The sequence below is a fragment of the Solanum dulcamara genome, chromosome 12 (genome assembly GCF_947179165.1).
Source record: "Solanum dulcamara chromosome 12, daSolDulc1.2, whole genome shotgun sequence".
NCBI lineage: Eukaryota > Viridiplantae > Streptophyta > Magnoliopsida > Solanales > Solanaceae > Solanum > Solanum dulcamara.
Window position 1 is genome coordinate 66,811,807 of NC_077248.1, and position 23,812 is coordinate 66,835,618.

The 23,812-nt window shown below is 32.9% G+C and overlaps 4 protein-coding genes and 1 non-coding gene across 5 annotated transcripts; 1 reads left to right on the top strand and 4 right to left on the bottom strand.

Moving 5' to 3' along the window:
• Positions 1-1,482: 1,482 nt before the first annotated feature.
• LOC129877044 (purple acid phosphatase 18-like) lies at positions 1,483-6,792 on the bottom strand. The gene is made up of 5 exons (XM_055952523.1): positions 6,610-6,792; positions 4,425-5,093; positions 2,917-3,105; positions 2,752-2,840; positions 1,483-1,882 (listed from the first exon to the last, which is right to left on the bottom strand). The coding sequence occupies exons 1-5, from the start codon at positions 6,745-6,747 to the stop codon at positions 1,663-1,665; spliced, it is 1,305 nt and encodes a 434-aa protein (XP_055808498.1). The 5' UTR covers positions 6,748-6,792; the 3' UTR covers positions 1,483-1,662.
• An 807-nt stretch (positions 6,793-7,599) lies between these two features.
• Positions 7,600-11,013, bottom strand: LOC129877020 (reactive Intermediate Deaminase A, chloroplastic-like). Its single transcript, XM_055952495.1, has 6 exons — positions 10,762-11,013; positions 10,000-10,115; positions 9,855-9,899; positions 9,042-9,115; positions 8,901-8,950; positions 7,600-8,030 (listed from the first exon to the last, which is right to left on the bottom strand). The coding sequence occupies exons 1-6, from the start codon at positions 10,943-10,945 to the stop codon at positions 7,936-7,938; spliced, it is 564 nt and encodes a 187-aa protein (XP_055808470.1). The 5' UTR covers positions 10,946-11,013; the 3' UTR covers positions 7,600-7,935.
• Positions 11,014-11,901: 888 nt separating this feature from the next.
• LOC129877119 (protein translation factor SUI1 homolog) lies at positions 11,902-12,663 on the bottom strand. The gene has a single exon (XM_055952598.1). It carries the CDS (start codon positions 12,596-12,598, stop codon positions 12,131-12,133), a length of 468 nt encoding a protein of 155 aa, XP_055808573.1. The 5' UTR covers positions 12,599-12,663; the 3' UTR covers positions 11,902-12,130.
• A 4,541-nt stretch (positions 12,664-17,204) lies between these two features.
• On the top strand, positions 17,205-20,376 carry LOC129877048 (autophagy-related protein 8C-like). Its single transcript, XM_055952526.1, has 5 exons — positions 17,205-17,363; positions 18,899-18,954; positions 19,048-19,100; positions 19,676-19,794; positions 20,089-20,376. Exons 1-5 carry the CDS (start codon positions 17,327-17,329, stop codon positions 20,181-20,183), a joined length of 360 nt encoding a protein of 119 aa, XP_055808501.1. The 5' UTR covers positions 17,205-17,326; the 3' UTR covers positions 20,184-20,376.
• Positions 20,377-23,185: 2,809 nt separating this feature from the next.
• On the bottom strand, positions 23,186-23,258 carry TRNAF-GAA (transfer RNA phenylalanine (anticodon GAA)). Its single transcript has one exon. It is a non-coding gene; the product is annotated as a tRNA-Phe (tRNA).
• Between the last annotated feature and the right edge of the window lie 554 nt (positions 23,259-23,812).

Sequence of the window (23,812 nt, forward strand, 5' to 3'; positions counted from 1 at the left end):
AGTCTCATGTTACCTATTACCTAACCTCCATTTTTTTTTGCTTGATTGGTCTAAATTGTCCTCTTGCTTGTTGTTGAATTACATTCTTGTGAGGTTGATTTACAGCTTAAAAGAGGAAGTGTCAGGGTAATATTGTCAAGAAATAAACTGGTAGACATTTGACCCAGTGTGCTTGTGGAGTTTGTGGGCAGTCCACACGACATTTGGAACAATTTTGTCTTTTGTGTATTGTTTTTGTTATTTAGTGTTAGGTAATGTCTTTAAAAAAAAAAATCAATTTTTGTGGTGCTCAATTAAAGTTATGTCAAATATATCAAAATATTTTTTAATATTATAGCATTAAACATATCATATAAAAATTGAAACTAAACTATTGTCAAAAAAAAAGGGTCATTCTTTTTAGAATAATTTTTTTTAAAATGGAAGGAGAACTTCATCTGTCCAGAGTTATGTGATATATTTGACCAAGTTTAAGGGGAAAATAGAGATAAATGATCAAGAAAAATACATAAATTATTTAAATTCTTTTTACAAGTTTCATATTTTAATTATGAACTGTTATTTTCTTTTCTACATGAACTATCACTATTTATAAACACACTTCAATTATCAATTGTTCACTTTTTTTACTTGAACAATGGTGATAGTTCAAGTAGGATAAAAGAACAATTGATAGTTGGGATGCGAAACTTAGAAAAGAGATAATTAAAGTGTGTTTTTAACCATTAACTTACAAAAATAAAACGTTTAAATTGATAGTTTAAAATAAATCGTGGACATTCGTGTGATTGTTTCTAAATTAAGTTATCTCTCTATCTCAGTTTATATGATATTGTTTGACTAGACATGAAGTTTAAGAAAACAAAGACTTCTAAAATTTATGATTTAAAATAAATCGTAGACTTTTATGTGGCTATAAATCATACTAATAAGAATATAATGAAAAATTTATAGTTAAATTATTTTTTAAATATAAAAAAAGTAGCATTCTATTTAAAACAAATTAAGAAAAAAGTGTGTCACCAACCCAAAATGGCAACTAACCTTTTAAGCTACTAGTATAAAGCATCTTCAAAGGCGGATTCGAACTTGAACCTGATGGATTCAACCTATAAAATTCTTAGTATTAAACTTATACTAACTCTTACACACATAATACTAACTCTTACATTATGTGTGTGGGATCTAATTTTTTGCGATCTTTCACATATAAATTCATGTTCCACATCAAAATATATTTAACTGAGTTTGGATAGGGATAACTCATGACAATAGTGAAAGAAAATGGAGTTCTATCAATGTATTCAACTGCTTTCTCATGAAAAATAGTACACTATGTATAATACAAGTTTGCTTTTCTAAAGAAAATACAAACAAACGCAAAAACTAATGCTACTTGAAATGTTGAATATTTCCTTTCTGTACGAATGTAACTATCCACAAATGGCAACAATAATACAAACCACCTGACTAGTATTCTAGTGGTGAAACAAGGATTTTTACTGACGAGATTCAAAATATAAAAAATAAAACCAAAGAAGTTGAGGGTATAAATTCAACATCTATATATACATAAAAATAGTAAATATAGTGTGATTTTCCAGCCAATTGGATGAACCCCTTAGCTCCGCCCCTGTTATAAAATTCAATCGAGGGGAGGGACTAAGAGGCCATAAGAATCCTTCTCATTTCATGGCTACCTCTAGTATTGCACCCTGAACCAATCAATGAGGTTATCCAAACCTGATCGGACCTCACTGATTCATCGTCATCGTTCCTATGCCAACTCCAAAAGGCATGCGTTGAATTAACCATCTTAAGTTCACCATGACCGAAGCTTGCTTCGCGAAAGACTGACCATTCTGGTGAGGGCTGTTTGTACCTGTTGAAGGTGCCAACACATGTAAAGACCGTTTCATATTTTAAATAACGATTCTATTTTGTGTTTTTAACTACAGTTATCGACACAAAGAACAGGAAAACAGAATCTTATAGCTGGGAAAAGTAACAACAACAACATACCCAGTAAAATCCAACAAGTGGGGTCTGGAGAAGATAGTGTGTAGGCAGAACCTACCCCTATTTTATAGCTAGGACTAGTGGCACGTTAAAACTTCTGTAACTCAAAATGAAGGGGGAGGTAGGAAACCTATCTCACCTATGGGGAACTGTTCATTAAGTTTCCAGAACAGTTTAACGTGAGCTTTTGGCTTCACAAAGCCTGGAATTTTAGGAAAAATATTTATTGAGAAATAAGTGGATTTCTTACTTATTTTAAGGTGTTCGATAAGTAAAAAAAAAAAAAGAGTCTCAAGAACATCTATATTAATCTACGAGAACATTATGGGGGATGGGGAATGGGATAGGGAGTGGGAGGACGTGGGTGGTGGTGCGGGTTGGGGGAATGGGGGTGAAGAGACACAATGAGCTTGTAATGCCACTTATAAAATTTGTTTTCTTTAGTTCCACCAGGGAAGTCATTTTCCTGATTTTCAAGGAACTAGTTTTTCTAAATTTAGCCAAATTGAAAAACTTTATCCGGAAGATGTTTTCCTTCATATACCAAACACACCCTATGTGCTTGCCTTTTTACGTTTTTAATTTCTCCTTTGTTGTCAAAGTCATTCAACCACAATTGATAAACTATCGAGCTAAATCCAGGAACAGAAAATATACATACCATTAAAGAATTGAACTATTTGGTGCTACAGTTTTCAAGATGACGGGAGAAATTACTATAAGAATACTTACCTGTGAGCTAAACCTTCTCTATTTCCTCCATCGCCAATTGTAATGTGGACAGCACCACAAGGATCGGATTTACCATTGTAAACTCGTTTCTGTTGTCATCAAAGAAAACACTCAATTGGATAAAAGAATATTCAAAGAGAAACAGTATAAGCAATGCAGGCATACCGTTCGTTCATAAGCATGAACATGCCCAGTGAACACTAAATCTGCGCCAGCAGCATATAGCAAAGGCTCCATAGATGCCATCATGTCATCACCTTCACCTTGATGGGCTCTGTTACTATTATACCATGGCATGTGGAATAGCACAACTAACCAAGGTGTTCTTTTACGATCCACTTTTAGAAGATCAGCCTGCAGATCAAGGTCCATAAGTGAACTAAGTATGGAATGTGAAGAGATTAATTCTTAGGTTAATCCATATATAATACTCCCTCTTCCCAATTTATGTGAGGGGGTTCGGAGTACGAGAGTCGAAACACTTAACTTTGACTATAAATCAGGTATGGATTCTCCAAAAAAAAATTACATATTTGAAAACTACGCGAAAAGAACTACAAGTCAACATAGCTACTGTTCCAAAATATTTTTAAAAAATTGAGAAAATTATACTCAAAGAAAAAACAGATTGACTCGCAAAGCAGCAACACTTCCACAACACCTCCACAGTAAATGGGACGGGGAGAGTAATATACTAATAAAGCAGATAGCATTAGGTTGGGAGGAGAACTTCTAATGGTTATATGAAAACTACAAATAGAAGTAGGTCTTTATGTATCTAAGTTGTAGGTTAAGGAAGATTACATAAAGAAGCTACTTTGGATCTCAACCGACTCCCCAACCACCAGCACCAGATTCTTGCAGGATTTTCTAGTTCAAGTAGGGAAATCACCAACTTAGCATAATCAACATCTATGTTGCTCGGATTCTCCAAAAATATTTCTGCACCCGTGTCGGATCCTCCAAAAAAAGAACTACTTCAGACATGTATCACAATTTAATATTTGAACAGTCCGAGCAACATAGATCAACATGTTGGACTCTAACAATCCAGAAAGTATAGATTCTTAGTAGGCGTTTGGACATAAAAGATGTGATATTTGAAAAAAAGTCATATTGATTATTTTTTTTCTTTGAAAAAGAGTATGTGGAAGTTGAAATTTCGACATGTATTTAACTTGAAAAAAGTAGGTGGAATGAGTGGGGAAAAAATTCACATGAAAAACTTGTTAAAACCGCTTTTTAAAAAAAAATAAAAACTTGTTAAAACCATGAAAAACTTGTTCAAACTTGAACTCATCTTTAAAATATTTTTCAAAAATCACTCCAATGTATAACTAAACACTTCTTTGATGTTTTTTCCCTTAGTCTAACTGCTTAAAAAGCCACATGCCTCAGGTCATTCACTCTTCACCACGTGTACTAGGCTCTTTTTATGTGTAAGCTCCAAAGTTTCTTAATATGAAAATGGACAAAAATATCGTCAGATCTAAAAGTATAAAGCAACAAAATTATCTTCTGTTTCATTTGGCACTTCCTAAGGATTGGAAATTTCCTGAAATGTCATATGTGAAACTGTAAAACAAAAGCAACTTAATCCCTTACTACATGATCATAAATTCCTCAAACATAGTGAGTTTTCCATTTCAGGAATAAATGAGAGCTCATCTAACCTTCAGCCAGCTATATTGATCAGAATACTCATCATAAGGAGTATAAGAACCAAGCATAATGATATGAACCCCAGCGACATCAAATGAATAGTATAGATTTGAAGCAGATCCACTCTCCGCAAATGGCATCTTCCACCTTGAGTTATAAGAGACAAATCCATCCTCTAGAAATAGTAGGCTTTCTTTTTCATGATTCCCTTCTGTCACCATCCATGGCCTAGAACTAGCGAGCGGCTGAACGAGTTGACCAAATGTGTCCCACCTATGCTGTAAATAATCAGCATAAGAAAGGTCACCAGGGAGCAAATGAACGTCGTATTTGCACTGGTCTATGTGGTCCAAAGTTGACTTAGTCCATCCAGTCTGACCCAAATCACCGGCCACAGCAAAAGTAACTGGAAACTTAGAGGGTGGAGTTTTCAGCTGGAATTCAAGACCTTCTCCTCCACATCTATAGAAGTAAGTGGTATTTTCTTGCAATGGTCCAATGACAGTGTGGTGTATCTTCCCCGAACTATATAATAGATAACTATACTTGGTGCTTTCTCCTTGAGATATAGCACTATATTTTCCGGGGGATGTTCCATATTCAACAATAGAAGGAGAAGATCCATCACTGGTGACCCATGTGACCCGCATGTGTTTGTCCCCAGCTAATGAGATGTGAACCTGCAATGAGAAAATCAATTCCCTTGATGAAGTCCACACGCTCAAATCATGAACCCAATGCAAGGTATATCACTTTACAGATTAAAATCAACAGGTCTTTTGAAAATTTAAAAATAACATTAATAACATATTTAAACAAACATAAATGCCAAAAAAATTATATAGTTTTGGGCAGCTTACAAGCTTTACTGGTGTTATCAAATGGTCCTAGGGCATACCAGGGCTAATTTAATTATAATTGTCGTAAAAAGAAACACATAGAGTCCATACTTGTAATTGGCAACCTGCCTTTCTGTGAAGAAAGATAATATCGACTCAAGATCAGTCTTGAGTATTAAAGGAACCCAAAGCTGGTGAAATTTATATAAGCAGACTTAAACTGATCGTAAAGGCATAACTGTCCTTAAGGCTTCCACAGAATGCCTTTCTGTATGAGCATTTCGTGGAAGCCTTAACGAAACAAAATAAAAATTGATGATTAAAAGTCAATTCTTTCTCTCTTTTCTTATGTGATAATGATAACGACCAGGTCGTCTTGTTCACACACTTGTTACCTCCCAATAGATGTTTGTAACTCTGTCCACCAAATCTTGGACAAATGAGATAAAACGACTTACCATTGTTTTGCTCTACTCAGGACGTAAATCCTGGTCTCCCTCCAGACTCATTAATCACTAGGTGCTAAAAGCCAACTAATTCTAACAAGGGAAAAGGTCTAAATTTGACCATGTACTATTTGAAATTACTAAAATTTGCTCGGTTAGGAATTTTAGTTCATTCATACCCTAGTTGTTAGTAAAATTATCTCTTATTTCCCCCTTGAGACTAATGGAGCTCTAGCGTAAAATGTGGACTCCACATGCCCATATCCTTCCTAAAATAAGGTCTAGATTTACCCTTCAACTTGACTATAGTTTAAAATTACTCTCAAATTGGAGTGTCGGAGTTCTGTTAGGGGTCAAGGGCAAAAACGAGACCCTTTCGTGAGGCCCAACGAAAGTTCCTAACAAAGAAAATACTATTTTTTTATTTTCATTCTGTTCACAACAGAAAGATGAAACCAACTCCGCCTATGTGACCTCCATAGACTGCATCAATTAGCTGGTTCCAAGTCCAGACTAACAAAATGGAAATTCGAGCGAAATCAGAGTAATAAATCGAAGAAATGAACTTCAAGTCCACATAATTAACGAGGTAGAGGGAGAAATACATGTCCAAACATAGCTTCAAACTTCCAAGTACAATCTTTTTCAACTTAGCTGGCCATAGCTGAAAATTTGTCTTCAAATATCTATTTAGCCATGAAATTTGATCTAATTTTGAAAACCCGATCTTCAAATATTTTCAAGTCTCAAAAGCTAGTCAGAGCTAGTTTTGAATTTATGATCAAACGGGAGCTTAATTTGAAATATTTATTTTTTCCAAATATCACCAAATTCATGTCCAAAAACCTACTAAATCCACATAACTAACAAGGTAAAAGGGAGAATCATTTAACTTCGTTGATAATTTTTACCTGCTGAGGTTGCGAAGAAGCCTTCGGATTCCATGGGAAATGGATTGTTTTCCGGGGCGGCGGTCGGACATAATCGCCGGCGAATACAGTTCCGGCGATGAACAAAATAGCCGTCAAAAGGCGTAGCAATATCTTCATTGTTAATCCCCTCGACTGATTCGATACTCCCAAGTGTGTGTATAATATACCAAACTTTGGAATATTTTATCCTTTTAAAAAAAATTAATTTGGGCCAAAATATTTTTTAAATAACATTTTTGTGACTATTATTAAAGTCGATATAGAAAATTCATATAAATTTATTGTCAAATTCATAAAGATGTCTTTTTCTTTTCTTGACTGGTTAATAAAAATAATACATCATTCTTTTTAGAACTTGTTCGTGGTCTTTCACAAATACGAAATTGTTAAAAAGATTTTATATATATAGATATATTTTTTAATTGTACTGGGTTATATTTACTCACTTCCTCGAATAATAATGTGTTTGAAGTAGAAGATCAAACTATAAGTTGACTTGGCTTGTCAAGTGAGTTAACTTTAGGAATGTCAAAATTTAATTTAAGAAAATATAACTCAGTTCAAGTTGTTTAGACCTTGTCAAATTTAACTAAAAAATTTGGGTCAAACTTATAAGATACTTATCAAGGCATAAAAGAAACATAACTTGTTTTTCAATATTATATTTTTGGTCGATATAATTTAATTTCAGCGGGGCGAGGCAGCAAGGGATAGCTTCTAAAGAGCTGAAATTTAGGGCAATGTTTTATTAAATTTAATTGCATCAACAAATAGGAAATGATCAAACTGCATAGGCTTGCAGCATGAATTCTTTTGTGTACTAGGAAAGCAAGTTCTAAAGCTTCTTCAAGAGATAGAAGTTCACATAAGAAACCTATGTTACTTGTACTCGTAAAAATAATTGTTATGTGTGTCGGTTCTTCAAAAGCTATAGATGTATGAAGAATCCAATATGAGTACGACAATATGTGAGAGAAAATTGGTCCAGTATAAACATCCAATGTGGATAATCAGGATCTCTGCAAAGACAAAACAGGATACAGTAGGGCCAAAATATCACCAAGTTTGTTCTTCACAACTGCGTGGCACAATCGGATGTAATACTCACTGCCGCTGAGTTACAATACGTTCTCAAATAAAGTTTATTCTAAGCTCCGGGTAGTTGGAGCTGAAAGAAGGTAGACAAGAGCTCCTCAACTAGTAGCTAACTCCCGGCTTATTAAATTTAGGATTTAGGCTAGGAAGTCAGAAGACTTTCTCCTTTCGAGGTCTAATCAGAAGTTGAATACAATAGTTAAAGGGGAATCATAATGCTGCAATGCACTCGACTTCAATCCTTGCATTCATTGGCAATGCTGCTACCTGATAAGTTGCCCGAGCTGGTGCAGGAGCTTGAAAATCTGCAAGATAGCTAAGTTAGATTTACATCATCATGCAATGTTAAATGAAGCCGCATTGCTAAAGAAGACATTCTTTATAAAGTGGCTAGTTCTAGTATAAAGTGGACAAAGATTTAACACTGAATTTCTTTATTTTCCATGCAAAACAGGCTTTAAGCATTTTCTGCTCAATCTTTGCTTCGCTATAGGTTTTGTCTAACAAATTAGCAATTTCAACTACTGTTGAAGACAAAGAGTGACCATACTCTACGTGCATTTTGACTCCAAGAATTTAGAGGATTATATGGATGGTTTTCCTATTTTATAGCACATCAATTTGAGGTCTCTAACATAGTCTAGTTACTAATAAGGGACTAGCACAAACGAAAGGTCTGTACAAGTAGCATTCAAGAGCTGAATACAATGTCATGATTATCGACTAAAAGGTTTTTTACGTCGTCAGAGTACACATGGTCCATTACAGGCGCTCATGGTTGCCAACCACTTCTGCCTTTGAGGTCTCATCAAATTGTCGTATGCAAGAGCACACCAGTAGGCCTTTAATTGTTTTAGGCACAATCTCTCTGATATCCCTAACAGAAATACCAAAAGGAAACTAGGGAGGATGAAGAATGAGCCTTCATGCAACCAACAAAGCAGGACGAAGAATGAACTTTCATGCAGCCAATTAAGAAGTATGCTACAGAATACATCCAGTTTTATTGTTCTTAAATTCGTACACATTTATCCATTGTTTTAAGTTCTGTATTTAATTCTTCAAGATGATCTTGCTAGTGAGAAACAGAGGGTAGAATATCATCCCAGATGGAATGTTCCAAGGCAAAACATTATACAAAAATTGAAACTAGTTTTTCCAGTATCATGACTCACATTTAGCATAAATCTCATTCACTTTCTGGAAGTCGTTCAGATCAGCTAACCTGTAGAGAGAGAAGTATTAAAAAATAAATTAAGACTACAATGAGAGAAAAAACCGAAGGGGGTAGGAGAAGAAATAACAAAAGATCATACAAGATAGTTGTCTTAACAACTGAGGAGTAGCTAACGCCACTTGCTTTAAGTATCTCCCCCATATTCTTGAGAACCTGGATATCAATATTGAGCTCAAAATCTCAAGAGTCGGCATATTGAACTAAAAAGACAGAGTATTGACAACCTAACTATCAAGATAAAATCAAGAGCTGTTATTTCTCGGCTATCTACTGCTTTTGTTTTTGGTGGAAATATTTGAGAAATTACAAGCAGATACAGAGAACAATTTGTGAAATCAGGTCTGCAGCTCCCCAGCTTGCCGCCCTTCTTTTCCATTAAACATTTTAAAACAAACTCTGAGTTATGTCTTATACGAGAAATGCAAAGGTCAAACTATTCAATATGATGATGGATTTTAACTACCTCTTTCTGTCACGTAAATTCAGAACCAGACGATTAGCAATGCATGACTACTTAGAATTGAGGGCTAGACTGATATAATAGAGTATAAAAAAGCACCTACAACTGTCATGGCAATGATATCTTCAGATACATCTATAAAGCTGGAGAAAGAGTTTCAATTCTCAAATTTTGAATTATCTGGGATAAAGCATAGAAGTCTACTTTTTGGCAACACAGTTCTTTGCTAGCTTGGCAGCTGTAGGCAAGAAGAATCTTTTACAAGACAATAACACACCCCTACATCCCAAGAGAAAAGAGTCATACCACATTACACCACATGGAATTCCTAGATATGTTTACATCAAAATATTTATCCAATAACGACTAATTGGAGCCACAACTTTCAAGAAATGACATGAGCATTCTAATCACATCTAAGTACCAAAATACCTGCTCGGTTTGATCCTCCACACTTTCTGAGACAAATTTCCCAGTCTGCATTCAATCATAAGTTAGTAAAAGATAGCAAAACACAGACTGTTTCAAGCTTATGATAATAAACATTTGGAATAACTGATGTGACAATAGCACAAACCTCTGGAATAAGACCCAGACATCCAGAGACGAAAACAAAATTATTAGCTTTGATGGCTTGAGAGTATGGTCCCAGTGCTGCCGGAGCCTTATCAGTGTGAACAGCCTCCTTTACACCTAGTCACACACAGATGCTCATTAATAAGGTAAAGAGCATTCATGTTCAAAAAGCAATTAAGCATCAATTGTTCTGCATTGCACCATCAAAACTCTCATGTCATTGGTGATATGCATTTTTATCTTTTGGATAAGGCAAGATAAGTGCTTTTAAAAAAAAACAAGCATTAAAAAAAAAAAAAAGAACATATTGCTTTTCCTTTTCTAAATAAAGGATTATGGTCTACAGACTCTACAACCAAATTTTAAACTAAACTTTAATCTCAAACACAAATATTCCACTAGTGGTCAATGAAGTGGCTTGAGTACTATGACATGTTAGATTCAAATTCCAGCAGAGACCAAAACACCAGGCCAAGTTCTTCCCATTTGTTCTAGCCTTGCTGGACAAAATCCCGTGAAATTAATCCAGGTGCTCTCACGGACACCACCGGTATAAAAAATTATCAAAAAATAATTATTTTGTAGAACTAAATCGATAAATTAAAACAAAGAAAACGTCAGAAATCACAAAACAAAAATTTGTAGTACAACATCAAAAATATGCTTCAGAAGCAACAACACTCATCAATCAAATTCCCAAATTTTATTTATATCTAAATCAATCAACTCAGTCTCCATACAAACTATTTTGGGAGTGACTCACTGGCATCAGTGGAAATGCTTAAGCAAGCAAAGGGTTTTGATCGAACTGATGAAGACCCAAAAAAATTTGCCCCAGCAAGTGACACACAGCCCACTCCAAACACTACCGGAGCTCGGCTGCGTAAGGCGGCGACGTCCACTGCCGGAATTTGGAAGCGACTTGCTGCGGCGGCGGCCCACGTCATTTTCCGATTCTGTTTGCTATGGTTTTTTCTTCTGTTACCTGTTTGGCTTATTATTATTCCCTTTCCTTTTATTAATTATGGCGGCCTATTTTCGGAATATTTGGTATGGGCTACGACGTCTTATGGCCCATTATAGACCCCAAAAGTCTTGTTAGCCCATTTATTGTGTGCTACTCTATAACCTCGAAAATGATTGATCATAAATTCAATTTATATATATATACAAAATTCATAGAAAATATTTACTGACTATTCAATGCAGTTTGTCAAAATTGACTATACAGTAACAGTATAGTTTACATATACATGAAATATACACTGACTATATATTATGTTACATTCAAAAAGTTGAATATAGCTTAGCTATTCATTAAGTAAACACTGACTATACATGAAGTATATATTGACTATTCAATCTCGATCAAATCAAAATCACCTCTAAACAATCTCAAATCTTAAATATAAAATCCTCTCGATATTTCGAATCTTTTAATATATTATTCGCTTGAAACGATTCACATTTGTGGTACAACAAATCAGAGGCGGACCTGCATGTATAAGTGGACGTGCACTCGTTCACTTCGAAAAAATCATGTATATATATATAGAGAGAGAGAGATCTATTTTGAGAAACCGGCAGAAACTAGCATGCACCGTAGGGAGCACTGAACTGCACTTGGGCTGTTGGTGCAAAGCCAAAGCACCCACTACGTAACCAAGGTTCGATCCCTACTAGAACCTTATTTTCCTTTTTTCTAGAACCCTAGAAAAAACTCACCTTGAGTATTTGAGTTATCACACTCAATTGTTTTAAAAAAGTTAAAGTTTACATATTACCTTTAAAGGCTTAAATTTATGTTTTTTCAAGTATTAGCTTAGAGCTCATATGTATATATAAAATTGTGAACTCATTTATCACGATATGTTAACTTAAAGTCGTTATAAAACCCTGCAAATTTCAAACCCTCAACCCGCTTTGTGAATGGCATAAGTACAAAGAAACTGATGTTATTCTACTAAGGCTTGTGTGGATAAGAAATCACAAAATCTCTAAGAAATCCAAATATATTACTGGAAAAGAAAGAGCCATCCTAAGATTTCAAAGTAAAAAACACAACCAACACATAAAAAAACTAACCAATCTCTCAAAAATTACACACAACTACTATATTATGCTTCTAAAACTTAGAAACCATGAATCTTGATCTGTTCCTTCTTGACAATATCAGCATTCACAAGAAACTGTGAAACATTCTTGCGTTGATCACCTTGTAATTGTATCACCTTCCCAAGTTCCTTGTCCTGCACGACGTTGCCATTGCAGCAAAACTCTTTCTTGAGGTCTTTAAGTAATTTTTCGTAACTGAATTCTTTCTTCAGCCCTTGAATCGTCGTTAAGCTTTTCCTATTATTCCTCTGTTGTATACGAATGTGCACATACTCCTTTGTTCCAAAGGCACCCACGTTCTTGGCCTCCGTGAATGGATCAAATGTCATTGGGATTTGAACATCATTGAATCCAAGGAGACCAGAATGGGAGCCTCTGTACTTGGCACCAAGGGCACGCGAGCCCTTGGTACCAGGGGAGTCTGAGTCATTGGACTCAGCGAATGGATCAAAAGAAGTTGGGACTTGAAAGTTTGTATCGACCATATTGTATGTTGTTTGTATGAGAACTTTATAAATCCGATGTGAAATCAAAAAGTTGAGCTGAAAAGAAAAAAAAATCAATGTTAGATACTCAATAAAATAGTGAAACATCAAGAATCCAATTGCTACAAATAAAAAAAAATTAATCTTTCAATATGCATATTCAGAAATACAAATTTTAAACCTTTAACACCACCTTTAAAATTGGCTATCAATTAGTACGTCAATTAACTGACCTACATTGTGTAAAAATTGTTTGTAGATACAACAATACAACAGCATACTCAGTGTAGTCTTATAAAGTGGAGTCTGATAAAAAAAGAAATAAATAAAGTGCAAATACTCAATGAAAAAAAAAGATAGAAAACGTTATTGACCCGCCAACAGAGTCTAGTACGCCGGAAGTAAAGTACCTCACGACAAAAAGATGAAAGAAAAAGTAATTTTATCTTAAGAAAACTTCCATAGTAGACAGGACGGAGCTAGAAAAAAATTAAAGGTTCGACAAAAACATTAAAGACATTCATTAAATACGTAAAAATAATTTATTCAGAATTAAATAAATCGACAAACAACAATTGATTGAAGAGAGAGAAAAAAGAACTCACCTGTAAACACCAATAAAAGAAAGGAGGACTAAGATGGAGGATGAATGAATAAGGTTTCGATTATTTATAGGGTATATATAGGAAAAGTTATAACGGTTTTTCCTTTTCCTGGTCAAATATGGATTTAACTTTTTTGTCCTAATAAAAAAAGGAATTCCAATTCTAATTTGACAAGGAAGAAATTTTTGTAGGAATTTATATATATATAACTTTTAAAAAATATCAATTTTTTTATTTTAATATTAGTTTGATTTTGTTTTTTTTATTTTAAATAGAAACCTATTTCAAAAAAGTTATAATAACACATACAATTTTTAAGACCGCCTGACCAGCTTGTACGGATCTTTGATTATTTCACTAATACTTAATATCTTTTACCAACATAAATATTGAAATTTTAAAATTTATATGAGAGTATGCGATCGAACAATTGGGGAATTGTTTTAGTTGTGATAGTTAAACTAATGATATGGGTCATTTTAAGTCTGGAGTTGATATGTAAATCGAAAGCTATCCAAAAAACACAACAGGGAAAAATCTACTCAATCAGAATTCAAGACCGGAAACAGAGGAAAGAAACCCCCATGACTATTTACTTCTAAGACCACTGCGCCTCAGCTGACATGACTAATGAAAAGGAGAAAAAAGTACTTGCCATGTTCATCAAACTCAATCAACTAACTTCCAAAATTCAAGTACATATGAAAACATAAATATTTACAAACTTTCAAGATTCACAAACTGATCAAAAGAAATCACGTAACATTTTACCTAAAAAAAAAATAAAAAATCCAACAACAACACCAATATTCAATTGGTACCAAATTTTCAACCTTTTTCCCAAACATCCTCCAATGAGACCATCATTGATGATAATTTGCAAATTTATTCAAGAAATCCTGTTTTTGTTAAAACAGCATTTCTTACCCTACTTAGATCTCTCCCTTTTAATGTTCTTCCAACACCTTCACACACTGAAAAAGAAGAAATTTCTCTTCTATCAATCCTTTTAGCAAGCCATTCATGTGGTGGCATCACATTTTCTTCAATTTCTTCATCATCATAATCACTTACAAAATTATCAATTTCATTTTTTAATTTTGTACCATAAATCTTTGACCAATCAGGTATTTTTACTGGAGCGGAGTGATGGACAATCTTGAATTCTTGAATTGAATTCTTGTTTTTTGACTTTGGAATCATCTTGGTTGAAGTGGGAATAATTAGCCTTCTTGGATTCAAAGTAGTAGTTGTAGTACTACTTGTTGTGATGAACTTGGAACTAATTTGATTTTTTTGATTAACAATATCATCATTATTATTGTTAATATTATTATAACCCCAAATGTCTTCTTCTTGAAATTCTTCATTCTTGATTGATGCCATACTCTGAAAAAAAAAAAAATTCAATCAAGTCAACCAAGTAAAAATTGAATCTTTTTTTTTTTCCATTCAAACATAGAGAGATGGGGAAATTGTGGTAGGATGAAAAACATAAATTTCAATAAAAGTCAACCGTCTTCTCGGGTCGAGTTTTAGGTATGAAAAAAAATATGATAGGATATGCTTTCTCCGATGGACCTTATATTATACAAATCTGAATTAGTTGAGCTGCAATTTAGATACAATTATGTTGCTCGGATTTTTTTAAAATGTCGATGTATGCGCGCTAAATCCTTCAAAGTAATGCATTTTTGAAGGATTTAACACAAGTACTATAATATTTTTGAAATGTTTGAGCAACCTATGTCAAATATAAAACCAAACATATAATTAAGCAAGGACTACTTACCAGAATGTACTTTTTTTTTCTTCAATTGAAACTTCCAACAGAGAGCTTATTGCTTGAGATTATTTAATATCTGCATATATAGTAATACAATAATTTTAGCTTATTGAAAAGAGAATAAAAAAGAAAAACAAAGAACTAAAAAGAGATTAAAATAATATTTTTCTTTAATAAAAATTTCAACAACATGAAAGAAAAAAAAAAACTCTTACATTAAATCCTCTTAAGAACTCTATACATAGAGAGAGAAATGTGTAAGCAATCAAGGGGAGAGAGAAAGACCTAAAATTTTGTCCTAGAGATGTCTTAAATAATAGACTTTATTTGTATTTTATTCATTTTTTTTTATTTAAATAAAAAATTAATGATGTGATAGGGGAAAGTTGATAAACATGGAATAATGGAAAATTTCTTGATAAGGAGGATTTTACCCTTTTAACGAGTTTATCGATTTTGTGTGAACTGAGTTAATAAATTTTGAATATCAAATTAATATTATATTGATATTTTTTTAAAGATATACGAATTTTTCAAAACTTATACTTAAGCATCACAATAGAAAATTTACTAATAGTTCGTTATATCTTGACAATAGGATGTGGTATTGATTTTTCACATCCAAAATTTTATCCCTTCTTTAATAAAATTAACTATTATATCTTGTTTATTTGTTAAATTACAGCACAACAATAATATATTTAGTATAATTTTATAAGTGATGTTTGAAAAAAAATATATACATAAATTTTATCCCTACCTTAATTATTGGTTAAATTACGAATAAAAAAATCCAATTTCTCAAGGTGATTTCGATGAAGCTTTGATAATAACGACTTTTAATTAATTTGCTTGGCCAAAATAATCTAGTCACCCTAATTAACTTTATCTATATAGACAAACTTTTCAAAACAAAAAAATAATTAAAAAAAAGTGTTTAATTATTTTTATTTCCCCAAGACCAGGAGATTTTGCTAAAAGACGTGCATAGCACGTTCTGTAGGATTTTACAAATGCCATAATTCTATTTATTTGACTTGTAATTAATCTTAATTAAGATATTAAGTACTTATCTAAGTTGTAATATACTATTTGTTTGCTCATTGTCAAAAAGGCAATACAATAGTCAACATTTACATGCAATTTACATACTGAATAATTGTTTCCACTATATTCGTTCTGTGCAATGTTATAATTAATGTGTTAAGTATTTCGTTCAAGGAATATATTTTCAAAAATAAAACTCAAAAAAATTGACAGAAACCCATATAAACAGTAGATTATGTGAATTAATAAAAAAATATTTTAAATACAAATATTTGTCCAGAACAATTAGGGATGACCATAATTATGTCTTTATAACACAAACAATAATTCACTTCATTATCAATTAAGCTTACCTCTAGCAAATCAATAAATTTAATTTTAAAAAATAAAAATAGAAGACTTTAAGTGGAATTTTTTTCTCATCTCTATTAATCATCATATTGCTATAACAAAACATGAATATCGAACGCAATGTTTTTAAAAATTTAGTATATAAAATCACAATCTAATATATACATATCAAATTCTACAATGTGTTCGTTGATCCTAAAATGAAATTCTTTATTATACAATTACTTAAATATTTTCGATTTCTATCAATTACTTTGTTGAATGCCTTCTTATTGATTAAAAAAATATTTGGCCAAAAAATAACCTTCATATATTATAATCCGACATTATAATTTCGATATAACTCATTCACCAATCAAACTATCCATCGAAAAGAATGATACATGCACATGTCTTACCCTACCTTATTATATTAGGCTAAAAAAAATACTATCAAATAACATAAATAGCAAAAAAATTGTACCTTTGAATGTGAGTTCTCTCCCTAAAGCCTCTTTCTTTTCATAGCTCTATTAAATCTAAGGATCAAAGTTTGTTAAATAATTAACGAAGACCAAAAGTGTTTGACAAACTTAAAAGACGAAAACTAATCAGACTTCGTAACATAGTTTAGGAACTATTTTAAACTAGTTTCAAACACTAACAAAGATTATGATGAGGTGGTAAATATTCTTTTATCTAGTAAGAGGTCTTGAGTTTGAGCCTCTTGATACGAAGTTGTTTGTAGCTATCGGACAATTGTACGAAAAGAAAAATAGTCCCAAACAGAAAAGGACCATTCTTGTCATTTCCTCCCCAATTGATTAAAAGAGTTTTGTTCAATCAAAACTCTATACTTTTCATCTTCCTCTTCTTTAATTTTTTTTTTCAGATTTCCCCTTTTGCTGCAAAACCCTAATTTTACTTTGGATATTTCCTAATCGTAGCTAATTCATCACCATGGCCAAAAGCTCCTTCAAATTGGAACACCCTCTTGGTATATTCTCCTATTTATCAGTCTATTTTTGTGTTATTATTGCATTTTTGGCTCAAAGATTCCATCTTTAACTTTTTTTAGCTCAAGAATTTGCTTGATCCACTAGCCAGTTCTTTTCCTTTTCTGTCTTTTTTTCTATTTTGGTGTTCTTTTTTTGATGGGTTTGGAGGTTCTGTCAAACCCTTTTTCCATATGCTTGATTCTTGATTGCCTGAAAAAAGTTACTTACGATAAAAGAGTTGATATTGAAAAACACACCTAAATTATCATTTTTTTGCGAGTTTCATATCTTAACTATACGTTGTTCTCTTTATGTACCTAAATTGTCACTCCTTTTGTATTAAAACACACTTCCGATGCTAAGTTGGTCAATTATTCGTTCCCAATCGACAAGAGGTGTGTGTAGGTCAACTTAGTATTGAGGTGTGTTTTAATACAAAAGAAGTTGCAGTTGAGATATGAAGCTTGCAAAAAGGTGAAAACTTAGGTAGTTAAATAGAACAATGGATAGATGAGTTATGAAACTCGTGAGAAAGTGATAGTGTTTAGGTGTGTTATTTACCATTAACTCAAAAAAAAAGAAGCTACTATCCTTTTCTTTTGGGATTTTTTCTATTTTTTGTTCTTTTTTGTTTTGGGGAGGGGGGAGGAGGGAGGTGTATTAAAGATGTTCTAAATCTTGTGTCTTAAACTTTGCCGGCCATGTAGGATGTTGGAAGTAGGAAAACTTACTAAATATAGAAAGATACACTATTTTTAGAATGGACTAAAAAGAAAAGTAAGACACTTAAATTGGGACAGAGGGAGTAGTAGTTTACTTTGCAACTGGGGAGTTTAAATTTAGATCTCTGCTCTGTTACATGTTTGCGTCATTATAAGTCTGTTTTTTCTGTAACTTTCCGCTGGGCTGCTTCTATTTGTGTTTATTTTGTGGAAGCATGAATATTGTTGCACTTCTAATGATTTTTGAAAATTTTGGTGCAAATTTGCTAACTGTTACTTATCGAAGGAACTAAATGGTACAAAGTGGTGTGCAAAATTAATGGGAAAACATAGCTTTTGGAATGTGCCAGTGTTTTTTGTACCAGAAATGGAAGTACAAAAACAACAGAAAGCAATAACCTCTCTACCTTTGAGGTAGAGATAAGGTCTATGTATACTCTACACTTCCCAAACCCCACTTCGTGGGACTACTACACTGAGTATCTTGTTGTTGTTGCCAGTGTCCTCAATTTAGTAGAAGAATTTGGTTCTTAGTGCCATGAGTAAGTCGTTAAAATTTGTATTCAATGCAATTGATCCTAATGCCACAATAATGAGCTAAATGGTTGTACTCGTATAGGGGTCGGCATTGGACTTATCGTGGCTACCTGTCTGTACTCTGTTAGTTCAATTTTTTGTCGTTTCTTTTCTTAGATGCGTTATAGCCATTGGCTACCTCATCAACCAATAGGGATCACCGATGTAAACATTTATATTTCCTGTAGTCTAAAGTATGTTCCTGTATTATTAATTTTGGTGGTGAATTGTTCCAGAAAGGCGACAGGCTGAAGCTGCTCGTATTAGGGAGAAGTACCCTGATAGAATTCCGGTACTAATGCAATTTATCTTTCATTGTTGATATTAAAGTCAAAAGGCACTTTTTTTAATCTACATTTCATTGTTCTCTTCCTGCCATGCTTAGGTTATTGTGGAGAAGGCTGAAAGAAGTGACATTCCTGACATTGACAAGAAAAAGTTAGTCTTCTTGATATTCTTCTATGCTTTGTCCTTTATTATGTTCACACTCGTTATGCTTAGTTTTACTCGAGTTGATTTTGTTCGATAATGAGTCTTTTTACTTTCTTGAGAGTGTTGATGTGGCTACTGTACTTTTTGAGCTACGACGTGACTGATGCATGTTTCTTATACATCTTTGTAAAAAGTTAACGGTATATCAAAAGTATTTTCTTGGGCAGCAGATCGTTTTTTTAATATTGTAAGATGTAGCGGTTATTATTTTAGCTGAAGGAGGAGTAATTTGCACTTGGAAGGAGATATTTAGAGAACAAGATTGGTGTTATTGTCTGTTCTAAAGCGTATAAATGAAGAGCTCGATCTTTTAAGATATTCCGTCTTCATTTGGAAGTGGTATGCAGCAATTGAAGACATTGCTTCAAATTGTTTTTTCAAATATCAGCCAATTCATGTTCAAATGCATACTTTATAATGCAACAGCATTTTGTGATACTTTGAATGGAGTGGTCCGTACGCTCCTCCCCCCTCGCCAAGCATTTCCATTTATAAAAGTTTATTAATCACAATTATTGCAGGTACTTGGTTCCTGCTGATCTAACTGTGGGGCAATTTGTTTATGTCGTACGTAAGAGAATAAAGCTTAGTGCTGAAAGGGCTATTTTTATCTTTGTGAAAAATATCCTTCCTCCCACAGGTGAGCATAATCTTACCACAATCGTCACTGTGTTCTTTTTTTTTCTTTTTCGTAAAACTGTAAATCCTCGAGGGTCAGTGGCAGACGGTTCGAAACTCTGTGGATAATGCACCCGTCCCTCTACCTCTATCCACTTATATACTGGGCAGACAAATGCTTTTGTCTGTCTGCAACAGGGTTCAAACCTGTAATGTTGCTTTCTTACCACTAGACCAAAGCCTGGAGGCATAATTGTCGTTATGCCTTGCTCAACTCTTTTCTTTTCTGATTGTCTTTATTTCCGACCTTTTACAGCTGCCATGATGTCCGCCATTTATGAGGAACACAAAGATGAGGACGGCTTCCTGTACATGACATACAGTGGAGAGAATACATTTGGAACCTTCTAGAATGCAGTCAAACAGCTCTCCCTGTGCAAATAACTCTCTTACTAGAAAAAACTTGTAAATTCGTTCCATCTCGCGTTATCTTTCTTCTAAAAGACGGAATCTTCAGTCTGTTGCATACTTGTTTTACTTTAGTTAACATCGACTGGTTTCATGTATATATATATCTACTCTATGAAGTAACTCATTTTCCCTCTGCTGTTGTGTGATCTTGTTGGTTTCTTTTCCTTATCTTTTCCCCTTATAATCACAAATATTTTGATGTTTCCCCCCCTTTCTTGCAGATATTGAATGTTAGATATCATTTGGACTTTGTTATACTTTTGTTGTTTTTACTGCGCTCGTCTCCATTAATGTCAGCATGACTTGCTTCAGTGTTACATTTCCTTTTCGTACTTGATATGTTTTACTTAGCCGCAGAAACAACCATTCTACCTTTACAAGGCAGAGATAAGATTGTGTACACACTATCCTTCTTGAACCTCACTTGTGGGATACACGGGGTATGTTGGATTTTGTTATACTTAACTGGATAACATTTGATACTTAAAACTACTTGGAGATAGTCAATATCGATGGAATAGTCGAGATGGGCACAAGTCAGACTTGGATATCACCATTAAACAAAAAATGGGTCACATTCATTTCTTACACTTCCCTGCCATCATTTTACCTAATTTATTGAGTTCAAGATTTATTATTTATACTTGTTCAATGAATCTTTTTAACATAAATATAAATTTTAAATTTAAATTATTAGGTTCAGATGAATCTCCTAGGCCTCAAGTAGCAGTGAAACATTCTTAGATGCAATATCTCTAACTTGAAAAATTTGAAACAAAACAAACAATAGAATGTGAGCGTTTGATTCCACTCTTGCTTATTGTTTCTCTAGATTTTGGAACAACAGACATACAAACAACTCCCTTTCGATAGAAAAGAATAATCAAATCAATCTCGTTGGCTAGTCAAACTCAAAAATCTTATCAAACTGAAAAATTGAAGACGACCACGGTTCGGCCTTGAGGTGTACTAATTAATAAATCACAAAACCAACAAATATTTTCAATGTCACTTTTTCATACTTGAATTTGGATGAATTTCGAATTTAACTGAATTTAATATTTTATGTGAAACTTTTAAATATACGTATAAAAATTATCAAACATGATGAAAAGTCAAAATTCCTGACGCATTTTATTTATTTATTTTTGACTAAATATTGGACATTCCCACTAGTTATTCTAATGTTTGGCATATTTGTATTCATAATATCCATGCATCTGTACTCTATAATGCATTGGAATTTTCGCCCTTAATTAAATGAGATCACCCTATTTCAACACGTAGTTGTAACAACTTGCAACTACGTAATTACTTTTCCGACTCAAATTATTTGTCATATTATTTTCTTATACATCTCTTAAAATAATATTATCCTCTCATTTTATATTATTTGACTTTTATACTAAAAACATAATTTTCTTTTTTACTTATCCATTTTAACAAATGAAGAGATCTTCATTATTTTTCTACATACTATCCTATAAGAGTTCGTTTGGTTGGAAACAAGTTATCCCAGAATCAGCAGCCTACATAAAGTAAAAGTAATCAAACTTAGAGTTCTAAAACAACATTAATAAAGTCAGTTTAGTAAAATACACCTTTCACAAAAATATTTTTAAAAATTATACAAAGTCAACCTAAACCAAGTAAAATGAAACAAAAACTAATGAACATATCTCGTATTCATTTATTTGTCTCGGTATAAACACCTAATACGAATAAATTTTCCTAATATACTAAAGAATGAGTATAGTTATTTGGTAGGCCATGGCACCTATAAATTGACTATAATGTGTCATTTTCACATAGAAAATTGCATATAGCAAGCTGGAAATATCCTATGCCTTTCTAATTTGTTCATATACTGTTGCATCTATCCATATATATAGTGCTTAATTTATCATTCACCAAAAAGTACCCCAATTTTTTCATCACAAATATATGTATAAATTTTTATCTTTAAATTTTGTGTTTTTATGGCTTTGTTCAATTTTTGTAGCTATTTCTTCAAATCCTCAGACTCAAGAAAATTTGTCTGCAATGGTGATGTTTGTGTCTTAAAAGATCCCATTAAGAACAAAAACAAGTCCAAACGAAGCTTTAAGATCTCATTTCCTTTGCTTTCTTTGTGCAAGTCGTGATGAATATTACGATGGACGGTGATGTTTGGGTCAAACTTGTGCACAGAGATGGACAGAGGCGGTTTTAGGATTTTAGAATTTTTGAATTTTAAGATGCTGATTTCGAGTACTAGTAATTGAATTCTAGTACGATTAGTCATATTTAATGAATTTCTTAATAGATATACTTTGTTTGGGCCGAAACTGCTGAGTTCTGTCGAAACCGTATCCTTCAGGATGAAGAAAGTGAAGTAAAAATTCCACAGAATTTCTTATCTTTGATCCGTACACTATATTCGAATATTAAGAAATTCATTATATGTGTATAAAAATCTATATTGGTTGGATCAGCTTGTGCGTAGTGAAGAAAGTAAGTTACGGATTCGTTACAACTCAGTAACGTTGAGCCCAAATTTTATTCTGTATTTATGTTAAGAATCTTTTTGATAAATACCTATAGATATTAAATTTAGAATAATCCATTGATCTGGGTGTTGTTCTAGAATTTCGAACTAATTATATTTAATATTTATGCGCATCTCAACTATTTCTCTCCGGTAAACAAATCTATTGTGTAAATTTGTCTACCAAGAGCCCAAGACTCTCGCAGATGGGGGAAATCAAGCACTTTAAAAGATTACATTAAGTGTTTATTATTATTATTATTATTGTAATAAGGAATGTTAACGCAAAAAATATAAAGTTTATATTACTTTAGCTAAAAAAAAAAGACAAAGAAATTAAATAAATTTCGACAAACAAAGAGGAAATTTATGCATAAAAAATTGTTTTGCACAAACTGTAAAAATAAAAAAGTAATGCGGTGAACGTGGATCGAACACGTGACCTTCAGATCTTCAGTCTGACGCTCTCCCAACTGAGCTATCCCCGCTCGTTGTTAACATTTCAATTATGATTAATGTAACAGCTTATGTCATAGAAAGATCATTTTTGCCACCAGTAGTGCTATATAGTAATGGCAAAACTAGAAATTTAGCAAAGGTGATTCAAAGTTTAGTGTGTATATTTAGAGGAAATGGTTTTGTGGCTTTTTTGAAACTCTTTCAACTGATTCGCAACATCTTGAAATGTTTAGGCCAAAACAAATTGTTCCTCTCCAAAAGTGCTTATGTGGAAAATTTCATAATAAGCAGTTTTAAATGTTCGACCAAACAAGCTCTTCTAGCTCATAGTCTTTTTCCCCCCTTTTCTATAAATAGAGAGATTGGTTGCTATTTTAATTATATTATCCTTTTTATAGGAGGTTGATATAATGTAACATTAACAAAATTATTCAGTAAATAAAATACGAGAGATCTTTGTTCCATCATCTTCTTACGTTCCAAGTTGTTGGATATGAAATTGGGTTGATCTTAAAAGCTTAATAGATTTGTTAATCACGTACGCTTTAAGTACAATAATTACTCAAACGCAAAAAGTTATTTT